Source organism: Polypterus senegalus, chromosome 14 (assembly GCF_016835505.1).
Source record: "Polypterus senegalus isolate Bchr_013 chromosome 14, ASM1683550v1, whole genome shotgun sequence".
Lineage (NCBI taxonomy): Eukaryota > Metazoa > Chordata > Cladistia > Polypteriformes > Polypteridae > Polypterus > Polypterus senegalus.
In genome coordinates, this window is record NC_053167.1 from 96,129,678 (window position 1) to 96,157,575 (window position 27,898).

A 27,898-nucleotide genomic window follows, 5' to 3' on the forward strand; every position below is an offset into this window, starting at 1 on the left:
CGTTCTGACAGAGAAGTTTTATTTATTCGTCCACGTGACTGTCGCGGAAACTGCCACATTATAACTTTTTTTTAATTGGCAGTACTTGATAGTAGAAGAGATGAGGAAAACAGCTTTGCGTCTTTCTACTTTTTAACTGCGCCGAGCTGTAAACAATGTGAAGGCGACACTGCCTTCAGTGGCGATGGGTTGTGAGAACAAAGTGGACACTTAGAGGCGCGGAATGTTGGGCTGCTCTGCCGTGTCGACAGCTTTGCAGTTTCGGGCGGCGTCCTCTCTTCTTACACGGTTTGTGACACTTCAAGTGCCCTGTTGGCTCATGGGATAGTGGAAATCTTTGCGACTGAGTATGATCAGCGCCATTGAAGCAAAACTCTCTTTGTAAATTGCGCTTCACGACTACTTACTGTCCCTTAAGTTGAGTTCAGGTCACTAAAACCCCGCAACATTCAAGGTTGCTTTTGTGATAAATTCTTTTAAGGAGATGGAGGGTTTCACATTAGGAAGATGTACCGAAATCTTCATGTTAAGTTTACAACTTGGGAATTCTTTGGACCTTCTGCTAGTTAAGCACGGAAGGGCAGCTTCCACATTTCTCAGAAAATTTTTTCTCTTAAATCACAGGCACGTAGTGCAAGGATATCAGGCAGAAATTTGCAGGATCGCATAGAAAATGTAATTTCTATACCACAGTGGTCGTGTAGCGCCTGCTGTGTTATTACGTCTTTAAAATGTACTTTACCCGAAAGCACTCCAGTACTGCTCAATGTATCTTTACTTCTTACATGTTAATGTTTTACTGTTTAATAATTTATATACTACATTATATTTTTATCCCTTGCACTCAGTGAGCGAAGCCACTGGGTAATCAGCTAGTTACCTATAATGAAGACATTGCAGGAATATTTTGACTACCTCTTGTAGCATTCACAGAACTGCTCAAATACTGTTTGATAAAAATAAAATACATTTCAAAAACAAAATGTTTATTGTAATTTAAATATCGTTTGATTTTAGTAATCTAAAATGTTATCGGCAAACAATCACAATAAATTAACAATATAGAAACAACTGTAAGTGTTGTCTTTTAAATATTAAAAATTGTGTAATATTAAACAATATTAAACAATATGGATAAAAAAACATTCTAACAACTTTTTGTTAAAAAGTGACTTCCAAATTCTGAACAAATCAATTCATGTTGCACAACACTAGATGCATACCGTACATCTTAAAATACATGTTTTAGGTGCTTGATCCCATAAGTTTGAAAGAATATAAGAATTATTAATGTCCATAAGCCGAGGATGAATCCATCTGGAGGATGCCAGTCTTTCTGCTTTGGCTTCTGTAAAACAGACAGAAAAAAAATAATAATATAATACTGACTTTAACTATTACTGTTGGTTAAGAATGCAAAACCTGCAGAAGTGTAGTGTACTGCCTGTGCAGAAATGCACTACAATCAAAGAAGCACTCGTTCTTGAACACCTTGAGGACTGTGAAGGAAATTAGCCTTTTAATAAAATTAATTTTTCATGGAAAGCAATGCATTCTTACACTTTGATGCATGGAATCTTCTAGAGTAATTCCACATTGACAAAGCTAGCAATATTTATTGCAGTACTACACACAAAAAAAAAATCACAAAAAAACAAATCTCGGGGCAGAAATTCTACAGCATAAATATTGCTGTAACACACAAAGAAAGTCAAATACGCCATCTTCTAACATTTACAGCCTTTTTGTTATCTCCTTTATGTGTTGCTTCTTTTACAATCAGCTACAACTACAAACACATATTTTGGGTTTGAGAGTAACCTGAGAGCACCTGCTTGACCAACTGCATTAATGTACACTCACTGGCATCTTTATTAGGTACACCTTGCTAGTAATAGGTTGGGCTCCCCTTTTGACTTCAGAACTGTTTTAATTCTTTCTGGCATAGATTCAACAAGGTGCTGGAAACATTCCTCGGGACTTCTGGTCCATACTGATGATGGCATCACGCAGTTGATGCAGATTTATCTGCTTTGTTGGATTGAGATAGGAGCCTCATGCTTAAATGGTGCATATGCACAAAAATGTTGCGTCCACCCGTTTCCACACTCGCATCATGATGTATAAAAACTAAACTTGGTGTAAAGCCACACACATTTTCACAGCAACTCCATCCCTGGTGTACACAAGTTCTCCACTCGGTTTTGCAAACTGGCAGCACCCAGAGTCAAAGCAATGCTATTGTTCTAGTGTGGTTTTCCTTTCTTTTTTAGATCCACATCCCTGATGCGGCTTTATCAAATACACTGAAATTAACCGCATATTGTTTATTAGTTTAAGGCATCAGATTGTAATTAACCTGTAAGAATATAATGGTCCACCGAATGGCCAAATTATTCCAAATACCATAGCTGTTTTAGTGTTGTTACTCTCACTGCACCACTCGGAGTATTTCTCCCACTGTATCCGAGTGCAGAATCACAGCTCCACAGCAGCTGATCAGAAAGAATTATCGGTATACAGCATCAAGCACACACTGCCTCAGCCATGTGCACAGTCTACTTGAATAAGCACTTCAAAGCCATTCCTGTAGGGACCTTGCGGTTCAGAAACAGTTTCATCCCAAGAACTAGAAATGCACTCAATCAGTCCATCAAGTGCTCCTGGTAGAACTGTTTGTACTTATAAATACAGTTACCTCACTGTAAACTTGCAATACAGTTATAATATTTCACAACCTGAGCCACTTTATAAAGCACGTATTTACATATGACGACGACTGGCTTCTAAGTCAATTTAGATTTCCAACCGCTATCTTCTTGGAGCTCTTGATATCATTTTTAAGATGAAATGCAAAAAAGTATGTTTATTACATTATACAGTTAAATTTTAACATCATTTAAATAATCTATATTGTTAATAATTAAACCTGTTAGGAAATGGTGTTGCAGAGTTAGTGACGAGCAGGAATCCCCCATTCAGAGATTGTTCCTGCCTCACGCTGTATGCTTACTGGGGTTGACGCAACCCTGGATGGATAGTTGGATGGAGTAATTAAACATGTACTACAAATATATTTCAATATTTCTTAAAAGTTTTGAAGAATCGGCATTCTAAGCTTAAAAATGGCTTTACATCTATGACAGAGCTGATTGTGTGGCGATTAGTTACTTGGAGAAGGTAAGGACAAGAATTGGGGGTTAGTACATTTGAGAGAGACAGTACTGCTGCAATAAATTATTTCATTGAAGGTCATGCATGGTGCAGCAAGCATCTTATGGGAGGCTGGAACAATCTTTGGACGGGGCGCCAGCTCGTCACAATTACTGCGCCACCTTGTTCCCATGTTTAGTAACATGCTTTAACTCCTACCATCATGAAAATGATATCAAGTATACATCTTAGTATTTAAATTGTTCAGAGAGCTGTAATATTATGAATGTAATGTATTCTGTATCCTGTCGGAGGAAGAGAACGCCTGTTTAAGAAGCATGTAGTGATTCACACACAGAGCACACAGAAGAACAAACAGAATACAGAGCATTTAATGTGCTACTTTAGTTACGATGGGATTTGACAAACTAGTAAATTAAATGATTATAAGATGAAGTTTATGACGTTCTACTTTAATGACAAAATAAACTACGTGATTAAAGTGGAAATTTTGAGATTAAAGTAGACATTTCAAGCTTTTTTCCTCTACTGCTTCCATGTGACACTCAAACGGTGGGCTATGACTCACCATTTCACAGAGACTTTGATATCTGACGTCTTTTTTATTTTGGGCACTGTGAGACTTTGTGAACTTGGACTTTCGAGTTTCTCCGACGCTCTATGTCACTCAATCAACTTCGTTTTGTTGTTTATACCACTGTTTAAACCAACAAATAGTATGTTTTTCCTTGCCTCCACTTGGTATTCGCTGAAATTCTGCTGTTGTCCGTGCTTTTTCCATTGTCTTTTCACGGAATGCTGAGATTAAGGGCTATTTATATTGATTTGCATATTCCAAGAGGCGTAATTCTGGTAGGAGACAGGGTGGTACGGCAGGTGCGTGTATTACTTTTCACGCTGACCAGCATTTATGTCGAGGAAGAACGTGTAAGTTAGCGTATGCACAGATTTATGCATCTGGATTTTTTTGCCATACGCACATTTAAGCTTTTGTCTGTACGCCATGTTTTTGTGTGAATACTACACACGCCATTATGCATGAGGCCCCTGGTGACTTTGGAGGCCATTGAGTACAGTGTAACTCATTGTCACGTTCAGGAAACCAGTTTGAGATGATCTGAGCTTTGTGACATGGCATGTTATTCCACTGAAAGTAGCCATCAGAAGATGGATGGGCATAGTCAGCAACAGTGCTCCAGTAGGCTGTTGCATTTAAATGATGCTTAACTGGTACTAAGGGGCCTAAAGTGTGCCAAGAAAATATCCCGCACACCATTACACCACTACCACCAGCTTCAACCATTGATACAAGCAAGGATGGATTCATGCTTTCATGTTGTTGATGCCAAATTCTGAATCTACCATCCGAATGTCGCAGCAGAAATCGAGACTCAGACCAGGCAACATTTTTCCAGTCTTCTGTTGTCCAATTTTGGTGAACTTTTGTGAACTGTAGCTTGTTCCCTGTTCTTAGCTGACAGGAGTGGCACCAGGTGTGTCCCGGCAGTTTGTCTGCTTCAATGTTCGACATGTTGTGCATTCAGAGATGCTCTTCTGCATACCTCAGTTGTAACAAGTGGTTATTTGAGTTACTGTTGCCTTTCTATCAGCTCCAACCAGTCTAACCATTCCCCTGTGACCTCTGGCATTAACAATGCATTTACGCCAACCTAGAGATGGCTGTGTGTGAAAATCCCAGCAAATCAGTTTCTGAAATACTCAGACCAGCCTGCCTGGCACTAACAACCATGCCAAGTTCAAAGTCACTTCAATCATCTTTTTTCCCCATTCTGATGCTCAGTTTGTACTTCAACAGGCTGCCTCGACAATGTTTACATGCCTAAATGCAATGAGTTGCTACCATGTTTTTGGCTGATTAGATATTTGTGTTAACAAGTGGCTGAACAGGAGTACCGAATAAAGTGGCCGTTGAGTGTATATTATCAGGTAGATATAAAACATTTATAAAGCATATTTAGTTTTACTTAAACAGCAGTTTTAAAATTGCCTATTTAAAAAAGTGTTAATATAGAAAGCTGAAAGTAAGCAAGTGACACAGGTGATTTCATTCTTTACTTAGGTAATGTCCCATGTGATAACCACATTTTAAGATTATTCAGGATATCTGAAATCTTACCTGGTTACAAAATAAATGGAGAGTAATTAAGAATTACTGTTTCATCTGTAATGCAAGCAGCTTTATCAGCAGCTGCTCTAATCTCTCTCCTTTCAATTGTGTCTTACTATTATAAAGATGAACATTGCATCCTGCTTTAATTTTATAGATGTTATGATTCATCTCCCATCTCTCACTAAATATTGTGCTGAAGGCATGTTCACATTTCCAAATACTAGCAGAATGGTATGAGATTTAAACATAAGCACTCAACTCTAATTTGGGACAGTTTGAATGCTTTAAAATTTCACATGTTTTTGGCCTCCCTAGATAATATTAAGAGATTACAAACACTGATCGTTTGCTATACAGTCTAAAATAATTTGAAAACTAAAGCTCAAGCAAGACAGTTAAAAGCAAGCATTCTTTAATCAATAACCCATTCAAAAATAAATGTAGTTTAGAAACAGAGGTTGAATCTAATAAAAAAATAGTCTGTTGACTGCATGCATAAAACATAAATTAAATTATGGTGGAAGTGACAGCATCACAACCATAAAAGAAAATAATGTACTTATGACAAGCTCTGTCAGGCACATCCCTTGCTTATAAACATAATGTTAAAATTCACACAACAAGGAAAACCTTAATTTTTTCTAAGCTTTGATATCTTATCCATAAGAAACAGGAAATTTTTAAATTCAAGATGTATTATTTAGAAAGATGACAATACTGTTATGAGCCATTATTCATCATCCATATATCTCTGAGCTCCCACCTTTTATGAAATTCACATTGTTCTACTGAACATAAGCTCATAAAATGTCAGAAAAAACTATACTTATTTTTTAAAATTCTGGCATAAAAATGAATACAGTAAATATAATAATAATTTTAATATTCCTGCAACCATGTTCAATAATAAACAGAAATGTGATAATTATTAATTGACATACATTTTTTATCACTTTTCAATGTGCAGTTTTCTTATTATATGAAGTAACTGTAGGGGGATTCACTCAAATTTCACTTTAAGTAGCACCCAAAAATACAGTAGTTTTAAAGATAACTTTCTAAAGCAAAAGATGCACTTTGAAAATTCTACTTATTACAACTGCCATAGCTCTGTCAGCAAGATAATAATTAATAAACCATGAACAAATTTAATCTGTATCACAAAGTCAACAGTTCATATTTCTTTCTCAGAGAAAATATACCTGGCAGAGAGTACGTACCTTTAAAAATGAATAACGTTTGCTATAGTTAAATACTTGTAATGTTAAACGTAAGAGACTTAATATCTGTGCTGTATCATTTGTGAAAGGAAGAACATGGAGGTTTCAAAGCCAGGCCCAAGTTTGACTAATGACACCTGCTGATCACAGCAGTGGTCAATGAAGACATATGATGCATGTTGTTTAGACAAACAACTGGCAAGTCTTATTTTCAAATGTTCTTCCAATGTTGTTCTCTTAATCTGTGCCCTTCATCAGCCTAATAGAATTTAGGGACTTCACAGGAGGCCAAAAGGCACATCATGAGCCACTAATAGTATGGCCTTGTCTAGCATATATACTTTTGTGTTTCTAGGCAGAGAATTGCATTGGTGGTCTCCTTCAGGAAATTCTACATATCAGTGTGCAAAGGTTTTGCTAACCGGAAATAAGTGTCTGTATTTACCTCCTTCTAATATGGTTATCTATTCTGAGAAGTATCTTCTAATGTCTTGAATTACTACTTGACAGGAACCTTGTAATATCATGATACGTTACAATCATTGACAAATACTTTTAAAATAAGAGCACGTGCAGAGAAAGTGTCCCTAAACAGTGTAAAGCAGGAACAGAACTAGCAGGTTTGCAACAAAGTACAACTTCATAGCAAAAGGCCACAGTGCCTGTCTGAGACATAATTAAGCTTTCCGTAATGTTATTGCAGTCGGTCATAAAAAAAACAGTAATGTCAGGAGTCTACCTTCTAATCTAAAGTACATCTTGCTGTCACCTACAAATACTCTAACTTTCACATTCTTGTGGCACCAAAATACTTAAGTGATGCTCAGTTTGTCACACATACAAACCTACTCTAGGTGTAAGCTTCATTAGCAAATATGATACAATTTGTTTTATTACAAAATCAGGATTGCTTCACCCTAGTAAAAACTACAGTGGGCACCATTAACTCACCAATTCTCACTGACTGCTGCTCAAGCATACAGTATATTATCTTCATCTTAAGTGATGTTGAAGTGGACTGTTAATCAATCTAATATAAAATCCCAGTATTATAAATGCAGACTGACCTTAATGGAATATATATTGACTGGTATGAAATTAAACAGTACCATTTTGAAATAAATTAAAATGTAATGTTTCAGATAGCTAAATGGTTGGGGGGGAGGGGTGGTATTTAATCAAGATGATTTTATAGGCTGTCTAATATCGGCTATAGTGTTGATGGTTGGTAGACAGTAGTACTTTGTGAAACTTCAAAAAAAAAAAAAAAAAACTTTGACATTTTGGGAAAAACAGTGGAACAAGATTAAAAAATGTGTTGGCCTGAATGGCCTGTTCTTTCCAAAACTGTTCTAATGATCAAGATTTTTATTTGAGTAGTTTTCTGACACACAGCAGCTTCTTACACAACACCACCACAACATGCTCCTAACTTACTGTATTATGAATATTTTGATTGCACATATAGCTAATTAACTTTTATTCGGTTAACAAAGACAACCATAACACAACCGTAATAATTAAGGAAGCTCGGTGAAAAGAACAATCACCAAAACTGATTTTCAGCCCCTGTTCTTCTAAGTTTTATGGTAATTTAGTTGCCATGCTCCCTTACATGAGGTAATACAGTAGTTAAGCAAGCGCATGTCTTTTATGTTCTTTTGCAGCAAACTTCCTGCAGTGTAAACAAACAGCAGTGACTGGATGCTTGTTTCATCAGTGAAGAGAGGTGATTGGTGTATTAGCCATTACATTAAAGAAAGTGGAGTAATAAACTGGAAAAAAAAGTAATCTGACAAGTTCAAATAGACAAATGGCCTAAAAAGCTACCTTAAGAAATTCAGACCTTTATTTTTGTCCTTTAAATTAAAACAAACACCATTTGAGTTAATTGAATGCAATGAGAAATCAAGCAAAATGACACCTTTTATTGGACTACAGACTACAGTATGCAGGTTTTCGAGGAAGCTCAGGCCCCTTCTTCAAACGGGTAGTAAAAAGAACAAAGAAAAGATAAAGACGAATTTGAAATTGCTGCTTAGTAAATAATAGGCTATTTTTTTTTAAAGATTTATACTGTGGTTATTATTTGAAGCTGTGTGTCATACAGTATACGTTTTGGTAAGAAACCAGTTATACATCATTAAAATGATAGTCCATATTTTATAATTACACCAGAATTATTATGAATATCTATCTGATACACTGAAGGAAAAAAAAAAAAAAAAACACACCTACTGTATATAAATATTATAAACATATATTTAACAGCAAAAAGCTATAGTGCAATTAATGATTTAACATGATTAAGTGCATGTATATTTACATTTAAGCAGTTTTTAATTGCCAAAAATCAATTAATTGATTATGTGGGAATATATACACACAAATATTATATATTTGCTGTTAGAGAAATGGTGAAAACTACTTTTTTTAAATTAAGTCTTGTTTCAGATAGGTACATTACAGAAAAAAATTAACAATATGACAGCTTATAATTATGAGAAGCATTTTATTTTCTTTTATGCCATATGGTTAATGGATAAATATTTTTGTATATAATTTATTAAAGTATGTATTTTAAGAAAATGTTGTTTTAGTATTTTACACTCATGAGTTTTATGCTCTATAATTAGAAATCAAATAAATCTCTCATTCAAAATTAGTTTTGCAATGCATTTCACTAATGGCCCATCCTCATAATTTTGTTTTTGTATTTATATTTGCTAGTTTAACTGAAACAAATTTCTGTTAATAGAAGTTATACAATTACTATTAGTTGGTTTCTTTTTTCTTTCATTTCTCATAGTTACCCGAGTGTAAACCTGGGGAATGTAGTAGCTGTTTTAGCTCGTCAAAATAAAATTACATTTAACACAAAATACCATACAGACAAATAAGCTGCAAATATTTATAAAAAAAATTTTAAAAACCCCCAAAGTATATTACAAAATGTAGAAGGAATACATTTCATTATAAACTAAAGCTTTTAACAGTATATGATGTGTGGTATGCATTTAGTATAGGGATCGGTAGTTGAAATATTGTACTGGGTAAATGTTTAAGGATTTATTATTACTTGGTAAACTACTTTTTAAAATTAAACTAAGTAAGATGAAATGTAGTCAGTCAAGAGTGAGCAATATTGAACACCTGAGAATTGATAGCAGAGTATATTAGTCCTGTGTTCTGCAGCTAACTTGTCAATATTTTTGAAACATGGTCCTTTCAGATATAAAGTGGCAATAAAAACAATATTAAATCCATTTGTCTTTTACACTGAATATTTACAAATCTTTACCTGAACAAATAGTCTCCAAGTCTCATACAAGATTTCATTTTTATTTGGATTGACAATGAAAAACTGTTCTGAACATGAGAAACTACATTATAAAAAGAAACATAACATAAAAGCAAATTAGCTGTTTAAAGTGGCAAAATGGATTTAAAATATTTTTTGACTGCTTAAGTGTGGTTTATAAAATAAATTTCCATTAAATTTCTCTCTAGACTTTTCATGAAACCTGTTACATTCAGTCTATTCTAATTCTTTGCTTTGCATTATTTAATTTTACAGCATTTTAAAAAAGTAAACAAAACATTTCATTATTGCATCTACAGTGGTGTGAAAAAATTTGCCCCTTCCTGATTTCTTAATGCAAAATGTTTCTGATCATCAAACACATTTAACCATTAGGTAAACACAAAATGCAGTGATGTTTTATTATAGAAAAAACCAAAATGGATTTAAAATATTTTTTAGAGTACATCACTTATGTAAATAAGAACAAATGAAAATACAGTTACTGAAAACAAAGTCTTCATCAGCCATTCAATGGATTTGCTGGTGTGTTTTGGGATCCTTGCAGCACCCAAGATCACTTAGTTTTAGGTATTCTCCTTCAGGATTTTTGGGGTAGAAATCACCAGCCTTCCAGGTCCTGAAGCAGCAAAACAACCCCAGACCATCACACTACCACCACCATATTTTACTGTTTATAAAATACGGGAATTTCAAAAGTTCATTCATCAGTCAAGGATCCCAAAAGCTGAGATGTTTCTTATATAACTGCACATTTCTTGGAAATCTCTAGACTTTTCATGAAACCTGACCTTAATTGACATTGCAGTCTATTCTAATTCTTGGGGTAATTTTTGCCACTCCTGGGAAGGTTTGCATTATTTAACTGTGGTTCGCTTCCCAAATTATGGCTTTATAACCTTTACCAGACTGATAGATCTCAATTACTTCTGTTCTCATGAATTTCTTTGGATCTTGGCATGATGTCTAGCTTTTGAACTTGTCTGTGTCAGGCAGCTCCTAAAATTTCTTGATTGAAACAATTCAGGCCAACTGCATTTTTTCTAAGAGTTATTTTGTGTTTACATCTATTTTGTGTGACAAACATGCAAAAGAATAAGAAATCAGGAAGGGGCAAATAGTTTTTCACAACTGTATATGTTCAAAAATATGGTCTATTCAATTCAGGTCCTAGTTTTAGGATTCACCAGCTCTTACGGTTTCAAGAAAATTGACTTGTTGAATATATATCTGTTCATTTAATTTATACTTCAACCAAGGAATGAATACTGAATTTTAAACATGTGACATTTACAGCCTGTTTGGCTATTTGAAGCTCAGACAACTCCAGGGAGTCCCTACCACAGTACCTGGTTCACATTTTTTAATCTTCCCTGCACATCACATTTTTATCCCCTCAGGTGAAAATTTCAAAGAATTGACTTGGGTACCTTTTTGAATAGACATAGAAAAAAAAAACACGTTAAACTTTAAATGAGACTTGTGTCTTTTTGTGTTTTAAAAGGAGGTGCCTGTGGGCAATTAAGGCCATAACGGAGGAGACAATCATAGAGGACAGCTTATGAAGTTGAATATTTTCACCATGGATAAATACAAGAAAAGTATGAGATTTAATAACCATGTACATGAAAGCAACATGCTTAACATGCACAAGGTAAGCAGTGAAGAAGCATAAATATACGTAGAATGCAAAATAAGTAAATGGTGTTCTTGTTTTTTTAAACAATATCTTAAAAAGTATAAAGACTGAGGAAAGTACAAAGGTCATTGGAAATTTGCTTTCTACTAAAATTCAGTTTGCCTCCACTGATTCTGAAATCAAGAAAAACATTAATATGGTATTTCCACTTACATTCTTTGTATGTCAGTGCCCCATGTTTAATAGCCCCAAACAAAATTCGCAAAATGGTAATACTGCATATTATTTCATAATATAAAAAAGATAAATATTTCTGCTTTAAAATAATGTAAAATTAAATGACTTTTATGACATTTTTTCCAGCATTCAACCAGTCAACTGTGACATTTACTGACAGAAACGACACTTATTTAAGAAGAATTCTGCCACTTTATAAATTTTTAAAAACATTAGACTCACTTAGTCCAACGTTTGCAAAGGCTTGCTAAACAATACCTTCATTTTTAACAAACATGAAGTCTGCTTATATAAATCCACCTATTATGATAAATAACTGTGTTAAGACTGGTTAAATGAGTTTGCGTTATTTGAAACAAAACTTACAGCAGACAGAAGAAATAAAGAGCTTACCTGATGAATTATTTCTGCGACTGGCAGCTGGTCAACATAGTGTTGCAATGTTGTTACCATTTCTTCATTGACATCTCTAAAATAAGATAAGAGTTGTATTACTATAATACTCACCGTTTCAGAAAGTAAATCTACATATTATTTATTTAAGTACGCATTCATAATGTGAAACGAAACAGAAAAGTCACTGAAATACAACGAGGTGGACAATTCAATACAGTGGATGCCAAGGACTACCAGTTTTTAATTCTGGACAACCAAACAACAGAGTCAAGAAAATGGCAGACTACCAAATATATTGGATCTTTGGTCCATGCAATATTTTCCTGATCAAATACAATCTAATAAAAATAAAACACCAAATATTTTATGTATGATCCTGATTTTGGTGTCACTTTTAAAGACAACGGCTTACAGTGTGTCAGACTGACGTATCCCCTTTCTAAAGCCTGGTTTATATTTGACAAATCAAAATTGTTGTGAGGGCAGCACAGCACAAACAGCATCAGAAGTAGTGGCATACACTGGGTCTTTGCTATGTGCTGTGTATGGATTTTTTTTTCTAACTATGTGGTGATGCATGGAAGGCACTGTGCACCCTAAATGGTAAATTCTGAAGACAGGCTGGGAACGTCGGTGACAAAATAAACAACAAAGGACTGAATATGACACAACAAGTCATAAATGTGCAAGGAAGACATGCACCTCACCCACTCACAAGAATGTTATACTCAACTCCGTTTGCTGCATTTGTTTTAACATGTTTCTTTGCAAACACATGGTAGTAAGCAAGAGAAATTGTGCAGCAAGACTATAAAGCACTGTCACAAACAGATATGCAGTCATAGAGTGGAATTTCATCATTTTCTTTATTTCCCCCATTTAGCACAGACAGGCTGCAAATTGAATGCCACCAGAACAACAATGCTATTTGCTAAAAAAGTGAACAGACAAGTGAATAAGTGGAAGTGGTCTGACAAGGGAAAAGAAACTGAATGATATGTGGCGTGACCTCTGGAAGAGGGAATGTTCACTGAAGCTGAAGTAAGATGTGGTTACACATCCAAGATGCGCTATACACCTTGAGTCCAGTTGTTAGGGAGAGAGAGAGAAAGAAAGGAGTTTAGATTCCTCACACCTAAAACAATAAGCAATGACTGATGCCACAAGCACAGTTCAGAAGAAAGAGAAGATGGACACTGTATACAATGCAAGCTTGTAACAGCATGGGGGACACAGCCCTTTCCCTATATATAACAGTAATCCATCCATCCATTTTCTAACTTTATCCTGAGCAGGGTTGCCAGGGAAACTGGACTCTATCCCAGTAAGCATAGGGTGGCAAGGCAGATGGACATAAAAACTCAAAATTCCTATTGTTCCTACTAATCACCTGTCTGAATTTGAAAGAGCAGTTTCAAGAGTACAGAGCTCTAGTGAGCTAATAACATTAGCCACTAGTTAATTATAATAATAAAAAAACTGTTACAAATATCGTTAACAAAAAATAGATACGTAGTACTTCTAATACATCCGATTAACTAACAGCTCTAAGGTGGGTAGCACAGCTAGTCTACGGTATAAAAGTCTAAGACATAAAGACCCAGTGAACTGCCCTAGCTGCAGCATGCATGTCTGGCTCTGCGAGTTATGTTTGTTCTCTTGGGTGTGTTATTCTAAGCATTAGTTTAAGTTGTGTTTAATATCTCACAGACCGTTGGGTATAATTCTCATCAGCTAAGGTATCTACCTGCATTTAGATGCACTGGTTAGATGAGCCAAAAGAGCCTAGCTGTTGCATGTAAGCATGTGCTCGGATTCTGGACACAGAGAAGCAATGATATCCAAGTTATTAATGAAAGAATGATGAATAATGTGCAATTTATTAACTACTGCATTAAGTTGTTTTTTGTTGTGAAATGTACGTTGTATCAGCTATGTACTGTAATAATGTCAATAAAAATCCTTTTGCTCTTATGACAGATTGTAGTGTACAGAAAATGAAGTCAATTTATACACAACGGTGATTTATGTTTTAACTGGTTATGCGAATATATTTTTTTTATATACTTACATACATAACACAAATATAGCTTGCATTTATACAAAGACACACATACTTTAGCTTGTACTGGGAAGACTCGATACTATGAGTCAGTTACGATGTGCTATGAGCTAGGGATGATCTTGTGCTGATCTGGTGTTAGTACAGTACATATTTACAGTAACAAAATTAACTTCTGAATTTAGCACCATTACAGGGTGCTTCAGAGCTGTGAGTTAGCAGTAGATCAAGACTATGTGCAGCTGTAGTGTGCTTTTTGGAGTAATAGAAGGGAAACAAAACTGTGTGCTAACTTAGACCACCTCGTGAGCAGGTTTAATGGACTTAGTATGGCTGTTAATGTTACAAAATAAAATCTGCGCAAACTACGCTCCAAATATTTGGTATATTAATATAATCACTTTTTCTGTATATGATTTAGGCGCATTAATGCCAAAAACCCCTTAGGGCATAAGGGGCTAATAGCAATAGGCCTTTAAGTTGTAATACCAGATGGTGCATCTGGTGCTTAAATTACCAGAACCTTTCTAGCAGTGTTATAAAGTACTAGGAGTTGTGTTTTTTTCCTTTACATAAATATATTCTCACATAATTATTTTTCTTTTTGCTTCATTTGGAGGGGCAGAGTGATTTGAATGTGATATCTAGATAACACATCAATTCTAGAGTTGCATTCAGCTTAGTAACTTGCAATATCCATTAAATTCTCATTATAAGGAAAATATGAACTTACAAAAGCAAATGTGTACCTAAACAAAGTGGAAAACATACAGTTTGTCTAAACTAAGTTGGGAGAGTAAAAACATTTACTCACACGATACCTCCATGTGAAATACATTTTCAATAAAAGAAATTGAGTAAATTATTAAAGTTTATTACTTAATGAAAGATAACTGAATTAGTCAACTGCTACATTTGCTAAAAGATGAGATTTTTTATAAAGAATTTATGCAAAACGTTGGTTCCAATAATTACTGTTATAATTAAAGTGAAATGTAGCAGTTGAAGCTTTTTATATTAATAATATAGAAAGGTAAAGTTTGTGAGGAAAAATTATGCCTGAAAGTGTGCCTTTAAATACTTTTAACAATACGAAAAACTTTCTAGATTATTTGTTTGCAGCATCATGGCAGATCAGTCTAACAATACTTATTCATTTAGAACCCATTTAAGCTCAATGCTGCTATGCTTTAAGAAATAATGTATTGCTTTTGTAAGAAAACACAATGGCAGATATAAATAATGAATTGAGGGTTAATGACATTAAGTGATAAACGCACATAAAAGTTTTTATTTTGTCTAAAAGCTGAAAACAAATGATGATTAGAAATAAAAGAGTTATTAGTTACATTTTTGTCATATGAATTAACTTCACAACTGCATTTTAAAATAATTCACTTATTAAGGTTTCCTAAAGCTACTAACAGGTTACAGCTACCTTTTTGCCTTAACTTGTGAAAGTCTGTAAAATTATATTTTTCCTGAGGTATACAACTTTTGGATTGAGACAGATTGGGAAACTATAGTGATGTTGAGTGACTGCTTTTGACCTGCACTACAGTTACATATGATGAGAGAGGTTTGTGGTGCTGTGCGTTTTTTAAAGTTAAATAATTTGAGGCATGCTGGCTTCTTGTGGGTGCAGATGCATGTGAATACATTCATAGCCACTCGGGGGTGGATTGAGGTGCTTGGCTGACCGCGTTTTCACATGCAGATCTGAGTGGGTCAGTAAAGTATTTCTTTCACACTTTTGAGTGGGTGACTGCAGCACCTCCGCATGGAGGCAGCTTAAATAAAAAACAAGCTGCATAGGGCAAATAGGATAAAACAGTAGAGTAAGAGAACTGTGAGTGAGAAAACAGGTTCAGGTGTACCAGCAGTTGTGAAGAGGAGGAGGCAGGTGGTCCATATTGCCGAATGGAAAATGACAGGAGCTACTCTAAACTACACTTTATGGAAGAATCGTCCCCTACCAAGTATGTATGGATGAGTGAAGGATGACGGTGGTGTACCCCTAGGGAACCAAAAGACGCTGAATGGAGATTAATAGAAGACAGAGGGCCAGGCAGCTCAGCACATTCTGGCAGATGCGGGTGGAAGCAGTCGGGATGAGACATGGAAGTGGGGATCACAGCTGGTGATGTCTCTGCCAGCTAAGAACACCAATGTGGTGAGCTGAGAAGATAATGAATGGTGCTAGACTCAGAGAGAGACAGAGAGAGAGAGAGAGAGAGAGGGAGCAGAAAGTACCCGATTAATACATGGCTTTATTATGGTTTTATTCGCAGATTATTTATGAATTGATTTTCAGCTCACGGATAGGCATAGCTTTTATGGATTCTTTGTTTATTTAGTAGAAGGAGCATCATATTATATTGTACATGACATTGATTTCACTTTGTTTTTCAAATAAAAACATTAATGCACCTTTCACCACCTCTTACTGAATGCACATGCCCTCACTTGCCCGGCTCATCCTTGGTTACAGGTTCAAGCTGGCAAAAGGACAAGGACCATCACAAGAAAATTAAAAAAAAAATTATTAGCTAAATAATTAAGTAATTTATACAAAATAACAAAATAAGCTGAATAAAGGAATTCAATCAACAAGAAAGACCAAACTAAGACAAAAAAAGGTTTCAAAGGGAATACTTGACAGATAAATTGAGGTTACATCCACTGCAGCTGCAATTTAAAGCACTTTTCATACAACTGTATTATGCTTGGCTGCTCTAAATAAAATTTAGACATACAGCAGAAAAAAAAATCCTTCAGTTTCTATACAGATGCTAAGGATTTCTGTAGTCATGACCATTGCAAAATGACAAAATGGTGGGAGAGAAACTGTGCAGGCAACATAAACATTGAATCATAATGGACTACAATTAGATATGGATAAGAACTGCTGCAAAATCTCAAAAGTAGAAAATGCAATTAATGGACACAATACTAGTAAAACTGATGTCTGACTGCAGGCATCAGGGACAATAATATAATGTTATTAAGTAACGTTTTCTTGGATATTCACTCTTTAATAACAGCGGTCTTTCCGTAAGACTTCACCAAATGTTTTTATCCTGGAAGTTTAAAGCACTTTTTCCCTAGAATTTTACTTTGTCTCAGTAATGGACCTGCATTCATTTCCTGAAGTGATTAATTTTTTTGTTTTTACTGCATTTCTGTATTGTGAGATATGTTCATTTTTTGTTTTCTTTATCTTGTTTTAGATTTTAGGGCATATTTCTTGGAAGAATGTTACTCAGCAATGGCGCACACAAGGCATCAGTATGACATATTTTGTTGGGCAATAGCCATAGCTTATATAACATTTTTAAGTTTACAGTTCATATGACATTACTGAGGAAGTTAAGTCTATCACTTGCTGTGTGTGGTATTCCGATAACAGATGGGTGGAAGAATACAAATAATTCTTCCTATGCTCCAAAATATAAAAGCAGGAAACAAATAAATTTTCGAAATACTGAAAGAATACAATAGAATAAACTTTGCTGATCTTGGATTCACAAGTACTCTTCAAAGTGTAGGAAGCAGTAATGTATTTAATACATCCATTGGTTTTAAACGTTGAAAGGTTTTTGGTGTGGTGTGGGCAAAGACTTTATTAGATTATGCTTTTGGGGCAAACATCATAAAGGAATATTAAAGCATTGGGTCTGGTAAAAATTGAAACAATCCCCTGCATCAACGGGGTGAATTTCTTCTTTAGGGGCATTTAAACATTAAGGGTTCTGTGTTATAAGGGGTCTCGGATAGGCACCGTAGACCTAAGAATGCAATTACCATTGGGATAGACGTAAAGAAGTTATTTCCTGTCAAACAAACAAAATATAATTGGAAGGCTGAGACATGAATGAATTCTCTGGCTGGAGGTGGAAATGTCTTAAACAAGAGTGCCGAAAAACCGTCAGGATGGAAAGATGCTGTGCAAAGAATCAGGAGAGCTATCCCAGTGATAATCAGAAAAGTCATTAGCAAGTGAAGCAAACATGCATTCTTTGTTTTTGATATCTTCTTCCCCCAATAACTTTCACTTTGATGTGTTTTAGTGTTGAAGCCTTTATTGTCAAAACTCTGTTGTCTGATGTATTTGCATTCAGGTTCCTAGGAGATGTCTATAAGAGGGAAACATAGTAGTTTATAGGAAAAGTTTTCTGGTTTTATGTTGAATATCAGTATTCTGTATATTACATAATCATTATTATGCCCATTAAAAAATAATGTGTATAGCAAGCATCTTATCATTTACAAAGGCAACTATAATCTCAATGACTTTTTTTTTTTTTCCATTAACCAACAAAATAAATGATAGACAATATTTCACTGCCATCTGGTGTTATAAAACTTCTATTGCATGCATGCAATTTCATTTGGATTTACTAAAATTATATTTTTGTTTTAATTTGGTAACAGTATAGATGCATATCTAGTCTATTCCTTAATTGTTTAGACATTTGTCTTACTTGCAGTCTCCATGAAACAATACAGTAAATGCTATCCTGTAATAAAGGGATTTTGAAATCAAAAATATTACATGAAGGTTATCTACAGAGGTTGAAAGGCACAACAGGATCATAGTGGTCTTATAATATTTGCAAACCCGCTTAATCCAATTTAGCATTACAAAGGTCTGTTATGGTTTAATATACTTTGAAAAAATCAGAAGGGTGGTAGGATCTGGGGCAAAAATGACTGCTCCTCCATGTGTGGGTTTTCCTTCCACATCCCCAAATAAATACTGACAAAGTTAAATGGTGATGGAAGATTTGCAAATGTGGGCATGTGCCTGTATCCTGTTTTACACACAGTACTGTTTGGATAGGATCCAGACCCTCTGAGACATTTAAATGGAGTAAAGCATGTCTGAGAATGTTATGTCAAAATAATATTAACAGGCACTTAGGAATTGCAATATGGCTTAGTATTTACATTCCAAGTAGTAGGGTGATGTACCATGTTAGCCATTATGGATAAAATGAGAAGTGAAGCAAAATGACACCTTTTATTGGCTAACTGAACCGATTATAATATGCAAGCTTTTGAGGCAGCTCAGGCCCCTTCTTCAGGTAATACAACTAGACAGAAAAGAAATGGCTATACTGCGAGTGTATTTTTTACTGGAAAATGTAACATATTTCTGTACTTGCAGACTTTAAGTTTGTTATAATTATCATGGAAGGTTAAATATACTGTACTAAACAGGAATAGGCCAAGTTAGTACTAATTAAAATATCTGAAATAGAGATACCAACAATTAACATATGTTAAAAGTTCAAACCAGCTAATCTTACTGATGACACAGTCCTAAAAACATATGGTTGCAATGGCGGTTTTATTGATAAAGTAAACTTTAACGGACATAACTGCATTTTAAAACAGCTGGGAAAATATCCATGTATGCATTTAGGCTAATGTATCAATCCATCCATTATATTTCATATCTGGTTTTTTCCATTCAGGGTCAAAGGAAGCCAGACTACAGAGGCAAGAATGAGCAGATTTTGGATGTTGGTTGTAAACAGAAAGCCAGCAAAAATTCTTCAAATGTGTTGTGACAGAGTAAGAAATAATTACAGTAAACATATTGTTGAAATCATTGCTACTATAAGGGTGCTATGAATTATACACAAGGTGCAGGGTATTGCAGAAGTTAAATAAATGAAATGCTTGATAAAATTAGTTGTTACATTATATAAGTAAACGTTACATTACTTGTTCAAGCTGGAAATTTTTTTGGGTAATAGCAGGTTTTGTTTTAACTGAATATTAGATAATATTTGTGGTTAAATATATGTAATAATGCAGAGGTTTAGCGAGGGGCAATACTCTTCCATAACAAAGGCCATCTGTGTACATAAGACTGTGTAATTCCTTTCTTATTTGTACAGTATAGCAGCTTCATTTCCACTTTTCCAATTTAATGTCATCTTGTTTTGAATTAATTACTCTACATACTGCAATAACTACTGTAAAAAAAGCGCTATATAGGCGCCTGACCCGGCACAGATTCACACTGAGGCACGTGTACAAGTAGAAGACTTTTATTTTTTCCTTCAGCCATGGGGCATGTCTTTCCCGTGTCCCACCAGGCCAACACAGTCACAAAGCACCTCAATATCAATACAGCAATCCTTTGCCACCAGCTCTCCTCTCAAGCAACCTCGTCCCCTTCCTCCCGATTCAGGCCCCCGAGTGGTGGATGCTGGTCCTCTTTATAGCCCACCCGGAAGTGCTCCAGGTGCTCGATCACCTGTGGCTAACTGCACTTCCGGGCGGGGCAGAGGTGTCCATACAGGCTCCGGGATCCATGCAGCACCCCCTGGCGGCCAACCCAGATCCCCAAAGAGTTGTGGAGAACTCCATCTCCCATGGCGCCCTGCGGGAAACTGAGGCACTCATGTCACCCAGGGAGGCTGCCACCAAGCATCCCGGGGGAGGTACTGAGGAGCTCATGGCTGCTCCCCCAGAACATATGCAGCAGGGGCGTCCCGGCCAGGTATGGGACCCGGCTGCCCGTTACACTACATATACAGGAATGTTGCATTGCTCATATTTAAATGTTTAACCACTACAGGGCAAATGTGAACCGCTAAAATTAAATGCATGCTCACAAACAAAACAATATTATTTCAAAACTCCTATCCAAAAGAGGCAGGCAGAATATGTGAGGGAAATATTTTCTAAAATATTTTGAAAGGTTAGTATTTGGAGTTCTGAAATTTAGAATTTAGAAATACTAGTTAAACTAACGTGCATGACTTTAAGAACATTGACAGGAAACACAAGTATCTGCAGAAAAACCTACAGAGTAAATGTGAACATATGAACACTTCAAACACAGAACAACCAGGCTTTGACTTCAAACACAGTATTCTGGATGCATGAGGCAGGAGTGCTAACCACTGTGCCACTATGCTACCCTAAACAAGATGTGTTTACTGTTATTTATTTCACATTGCTTGTTGAAATAGACTATACTGTACAACATTAGGGCATTCTGTGTCAAACAATAATATTCACTTTTATGACAGCTCATTGGTTGTTCACATTTGCTCGCAAGCTGCTTATTCATTCTGTACTGAAAGCTGCTTAAGGCAATACATGTTTGTGAAGGCCACAGTGTATCTCAACAGACCTCAAGCATAAGACAGGAAACCTTGAACAAGCCAGTCTATTACAAGGTACACTTGTTCAGCTCTGATAAAGGCTGTTAACTCGCACTCTCAAACATATTTAAACTGTATAAATAGACAATATCTTCAATAAATTACTATTACTGCTTTATGCTGGATGACTACTGCTGGTAAATGAAAGCCACTTAATTAAAAATGCAGGACAACAAAAACTCTGCATTTATTAATATTTATTTAACACGTACTTACATTTCAGTCCTCTCTGTATTGTTTGGATTTAGCTTCATAGTACTCATAGTAATTTCAACTTTTCTGACACTTCCAAAGAAATCTGTGATCAGAACACTGTTAGGATTTCTCTGAAAGAGGTCTGTTCTGTGTCCTGGAGTAGACACACACTGACTCTTTGGGCAGACTTTAAACTGCAAAGGTAAAAAATAATACACAATTATTTAAAAAGAAAACTGCAATAGCTGACAGCATACGAGTAATTTCTGTATCTGTGAACTAAGCAGTGCATAAACAATTTTTGGCATCTGTAAATGAAATACATTTTTCACTCCCATCTTGCTCTATTATTTTTCCCTTCTTGTAAGAGATGTGGATACCTCTGTATTGACACTGTAAGGCGGGTACTCTCTTTTTGCAAGTAATTCTTATCTTTTAACAGCTGCCATTTTTAGGGTTCTATAATTCTCAGAATCTCTGTGTAAACCTGCTTACTACTAATAATTAACAATTATCACTCGTTGAGCTTTGTCACCCATAATCCCTACAATGTTCTCCCCAGCTCTGTTCTTGAAGCTCCATCAGTGGTTGCATTAAGTCACACTTAAAATACAAGAAAAAAGTCAGCTTTAAAATTACTATACATGTCAGTGAAGTTTCTGTACAAATTGGCATGTTACACTGGAAGTCCATTCCTATTAACGACTAGCACCTGTTGTACTTCTATGTGCCTTGTAAAATTAATAGTGATGGCGTGTTCTAGGAAGTAGGCTATAAGAATTGAGTACTGTATTTATGATGTTGGTAGTTACTTCAGATAATGAAGGCAAAAAAGTTTTGAGATAAGGTAGTTATACTCACTAGTCATGGTGACTGAGAAGACATGATGCAAGTCAATTAGGACATTAAAGAAATCCACTGCACTCTGTACACATGACAATATAGACCTTATAAAACTATAAACATATATAAACCTATTATTAGACATCAACACCATGTACTTTTTTTTCCCCAACTACAGAGTACAACATTCATGTACTCTAAGCATTCTAACCCACTTCTGAAACACTAAGATTGAACAAGAGAATAAGAAAAAAGAACCCACTTTAATTCTTAAGAGCTGAATAAAGGTTCAGGAAAAAAAAATTGGATTTTGAAATTATCATATACATAATGTGATTCTGAGGAAATCTTTGCTCAAGATGGAAAATGCAGACAAAGTAGCTAAATTACGACTCACACATATAATAACTCAAACCACTGAGTGATTATTATAATGTGCATTGAGGTGACAAACATATTCATCATTTTTGAGGTTGAATATGATTTATCTAGACTGTATTTTTGTTCCCTCTTGCCAACATAAAAAACTGCCTGAATAAAAAGGCAATTTGCAGCAATGTCCAACTTTCCTCACATAATTGGAACAATTTCCTGAACTAATATTGCAGTAATTGCACCTAGCGAAAATTAAACTGCTTTTGTTCCCCGTAAGCAGTAACATTCCATTACCACTCAAGTCATTTGCGATTTAAAAGGTGCCAAGCAGCACTTTTTAACTTTGGAGTTATCATGCTGCTTTGCTGGGGACAAAACTCAGATTGAATTGTGTTGCTTAACTGCGCTTGACGCTTCATGGGGGACCTCTTCCACTCCCATTCTGCTCTGAAAGAATAAATCTGTTTTGAATTTGTAGATATACTATTTCCATCCACTTTTTGGCATAAGCATATTTTCGCACCCAAGTAAAGTTTTATAAGAGAGACCCCGGTGGAATTTTCCACTTGTGGCATCATGTCAACCCTCAAAAAGTTTCTGATACTGGAAACTCAACTTGTACTAGCTGTGCTCAATCCAGTTTTTGGCAAAACTATGTATGCGATATTTTCAATTTGTGACTTTCAAAGAAGCAGAAAAATGGCAAAAATAAATTATTAAAAACACTGTACCTATTGACAATCTGAAATAACAAAGCAAAACATGAAAACATGAAACCAGTTTGCATTGCATCATCTTTAAAACCAAATCCTCTGACTTTCACTTAATCTGGTTTGTAACTTGTGTTACAAAGTAACATTAATACATTAACAGCATTTACTATGTTGACTAGTACATAATTTGATTTTCTTAATATCATGTCCAATTACTAACCTTTTATATGCTTTGAGTTTTACTTCTTCCCCCGACCAGGAATTAGGACAAATTGTATTTTGCCAAAATATATGAATTTCATTCAGATTAGGATTATTTTTTCACTTTTGTTACTAATGGCTGAGGTGAAAATCAACTTTAATATTTTTCATCACAAGGCTGGCAATGATGCAGAAATATGCAGTCTTCTCCAAAAGTATTTGAACAGAAAGTCCAATTAATTTGTTTTTGCTGTGCCCTGAAGACATTGGTATGGGAGATCAAAAGATGAATATGAGAAGAGAGACCAGAGTTTCAGTTTTTATTCCCTGGTTATCTACATCTGGGTATGTTAAACAACATAGAACAAAGCACATTTTGTATCAAGCCACCCGGTTTTTTCAGCAGAAGTATTTGAATAGAATATTTTTCAATTGAAGTCAAAAATACTTAATATTTGGTTGCATATCCCTTGGTCACAATAACTGCATCAAGCCTATGACCCATAGACTCTACCAGACTTCTTTTAGTTTTTGTCTGTTTTGTGGGTTTTTACCTTCAGTCTTCTCTTCAGGAGGTGAAATGCATGATCAATTGGGTTAAGATCTAGTGATTGACCTAGCCAGTCCAAAGCCTTCCTTTTTTTTTTTCCATCTGATGAAGTTTTTTGTTGAGGTGGCAGTGTGTTTTGGATCATTACCTTGCTGCATAATACAATTCCTCCTGATTAGTTTGGATACATTTCTTTGTAAATTGGAAGACAATATGTTTTTGTAGACTTCTGAGTTAATTTTTCTTCTATCATCATGAGTTATATCATCAATAAAAATGATTGAGCCTGCTCCAGAAACAGCAATGCAAGTGCAAGCCATGACAAAACCTCCACCATGCTTCACATATGAGCTTGTATGTTTAGGATTATGATCAGATCCCTTCTTTCACCATACTTTGGTCTCTGTCACTTTGGTAGAGGTTAATCTTTGTTTCATCTCTTTCTAAGTCTCCTTCAAACAGTGGACTGTGACATTGCCACTGCTGCTCTTTGGAGGTTGTTCATGATGTTACGAACTGTTGTTTTGGGGATTTTCTTTACTGCTCTCAACCAACTGTCTGTCATCAGTTGATGTTTTCCTTGGATGACCAGTTCAATGCCCGCTGCTCAATATACCAGTAGCTTCCTTCTTTTTCAGGACATTCTAAATTGTGTTACTGGCAATACAAAATGTTTTTGAAATACCTCTGATGGATTTTCCCCCTTTTCTCAGCTTCAGAATGGCACATTTTTCTCCCATTAACAGCTCTCATGTCTTCTTGTTGGTGTACCCACCTTAATTGCAAATGCAGTCTTCAGAGGTGAAAACCAAAGATTAAACTCAGAGTAGATATCGAGGGACACTTGATGATTAAAAAATGTATTTTATATGACACACCTGGGTGACAAGAAACGTTCCAGTAATTTTGCTCACTTGAAAAACAAGGTGGTTTGATACAAAATGTGCTGTTCTACGTTAACATATCTGATCTCACTTCTCATATTCATCTTTTGATCTCAGATACAAATGTCTTCAGTGCACAGCAAAAACAAAATAATTGGACTTGCTGTTCAAATACGTTTGGAGGAGACTGTATTTATATTTTTCCAAGGAGACTAATTCACATTTCAGCCATTCTTCTACACAAGGACAAAAGACAGGCAAAATGTACTATCCTATAATAGAAAGTAATGCAGTGCTGTGGAATAGTAGCATTATGCATTTTTGTACCAGGAGTGAATATAAATAAAATCACAATATAACGGTGAAGAAAACTTTTTATAACATTGATCATTGCCAACACTAGTTTGCGGGGCATATACATTTTCTAAGATCTAACCCTGCTTGTACTGCAATTAGTCTTCTCACTGTGCCCACAAATCTATAAATCAGGGAAATTACTGCCCTTTCTTACAAGAAGCAGCAAATGAAGGCAAGGTTCTCTAATGGTTTGCAGTTGGGGCAAGCAATTTAAGTTTCAACATATATAGTGCAAAAACACACATATGCAAAAACTAGGAAAAAAAACTCTAAACAGAAGTTATTTAGCTTTTATTTACCAATGGCTTGCTATAAAACCTTTTGATTACCTTAAATTTCACTTTACAGTGATAAGACTGATGTAATTTACCTCAACCAGGGCAGTATTTCTAAACGCAGCATTTTTTCAATAAGAATACTTTTTCATTGACTCAGTAATATACTCACTGAAAGCAACTCACTGCCAGACAAAGTCATGACAAACAAGCTAGTTTTCAGAAACCCAAACCCTACATGACTAGGACAATAAAAAATAGATTTAACTTGGTGTGGCTCAGGTCCTGCATCTACATGCCAAGGGTCTCACAAAGTTTACTTTCGTGTGTACAGAGTAAAGTGAAAGCCTTACTTGAATATGCTAATCAACACACAACACATCACCTCTGCTCCCTTCTAACCAAAAACTAAAATAGAATCTACAGTTCAAATTATCACTAACTCATGTTTAGACAGACAGATAGATAGACAGACACTTTACTAATCCCAAGGGGAAATTCACATAATCCAGCAGCAGTATACTGATACAAAAAAAAAAAACAATATTAAAGAGTAATAAAAATGCACGTAAAAGCAGACAATAATTTTGAGTAATGTTAGCAGGAACTGAAGAGTCACATAGTGTGGGGGAGGAACAATCTCCTCAGTCTGTCAGTGGAGCAGGACGGTGACAGCAGCTTGTCACTGAAGCTACTCCTCTGCCTGGAGATGACACTGTTCAATGGATGCAGTGGATTCTTCATTCATTCTTTATTAGCACCAGAGAGTCAAATATCTAACAATACTAAATATCTAACAATGGTAAACATTGCTTAATCTACCAATATCATTATTTCATTATAATAAACAACAATACTGAGAATGCTTTAAACTATGCATAATTAATTGTTAATACGTTAAAAATATAACCACCCTTAATGGAAACATTGTTTAGTTTGTATTTGTGCTTTACAAGTAGTCAAGAATATATCACAGTTAATTTTATTGTGTAGTTCATTTAAGTGCTAATACTTACTAGGTCATTCATGTTGCTTTGACTAGCTGGATGAATATCCTCTAGAAATTCCAAAAGATAGAAGGTGTATCTATCCATAAGATGTACTCCAATTGCAAGATCAGGTTGGTGCTATATTAAATTAGGGGGGAAAATTGTAGAATGTAAATGTTTCTATAAATTGTACAACATTAATAATGATGCAAATTGGACAGATTTATTTATACGAACATATAAAACATATTACTCATATTTACAATGACACATATTTTACATAAGCCTTTGCCTTATTCAAAGTGCCTCCTCTCATTTTTGTAAAAAAGCACTGTTTACAATAAGCACACAAAAACTGAATTTGCCATGCTCAAAAAGCTTCCTCTATTTTTCTTAACCTTTTCATTTTTCAAATTTTAAAATATAACAAATATACAAACATTGCCTTGAGGACACATCACCAGCAGGATCTGGTTATACAGCTCAGGCTTCTAGCAAGGGTTATAATTTGTTACCTATGCTCCTATATTAAATATAACCAATAAAAGTGTGAGTTAAATTTATTTAACAAAAGTATCATTTCCACTGTTTAAGGCAGTTAGAAAATAACTGGCAAACAATAGAATTATTTTTGTACAAAAAGAGATCTGAGATAATGGGGAATGTAGTAATGAGAGTGTAATAGGGGTTACAACTCATTAATCAATTTTCAAACTTGCACATCAAACTCCACTTCCTGGTAGTTAATGGCGCAAACCAAAAGGCTAAGGTGCTCTCTTTCACAAAATTAAACAAAAATTGTTAAGTAGTTCGATAACGGCACATTACTAGCTTAAAAAAAAAAATAGATCTTACTGAAAGAGAGTCTTCCCCAACTTGGCTGCTGGCCAAAGCCATAATATTTGGTGAATAGAACCTTTCATACATTGAGGCTCCTTGGCAAGTATCAATGATGAACAGAAGCTCATTGTACCTGAAAAATCAGCAGTTTATTAGGTGGGATTACAGTCTTTAGACTAAATGAACATGCAACATATCACAAGCCTAATTTTGTTTATTTACACTCATATGAAAAAGTTTGGGAACCCCTCTTAATTCTTTGGATTTTTGTTTATCATTGGCTGAGCTGATTAAAACTTCCTTTTAAT

General features: G+C 35.2%; 1 protein-coding gene across 1 annotated transcript in view; it reads right to left on the reverse strand.

Moving 5' to 3' along the window:
- Positions 1-1,076: 1,076 nt before the first annotated feature.
- Positions 1,077-27,898, reverse strand: part of pigk (phosphatidylinositol glycan anchor biosynthesis, class K) — a 46,822-nt gene continuing 20,000 nt past the window's right edge. Inside the window, exons 7-11 of the mRNA XM_039735438.1 lie at positions 27,606-27,723; positions 26,778-26,888; positions 21,585-21,757; positions 12,117-12,192; positions 1,077-1,348 (exon numbers count right to left, since the gene is read on the reverse strand). Coding sequence (XP_039591372.1) covers positions 1,232-1,348; positions 12,117-12,192; positions 21,585-21,757; positions 26,778-26,888; positions 27,606-27,723 — 595 coding nt within the window. The 3' untranslated portion in view covers positions 1,077-1,231. The remainder of the gene's footprint in view (positions 1,349-12,116; positions 12,193-21,584; positions 21,758-26,777; positions 26,889-27,605; positions 27,724-27,898) is intronic.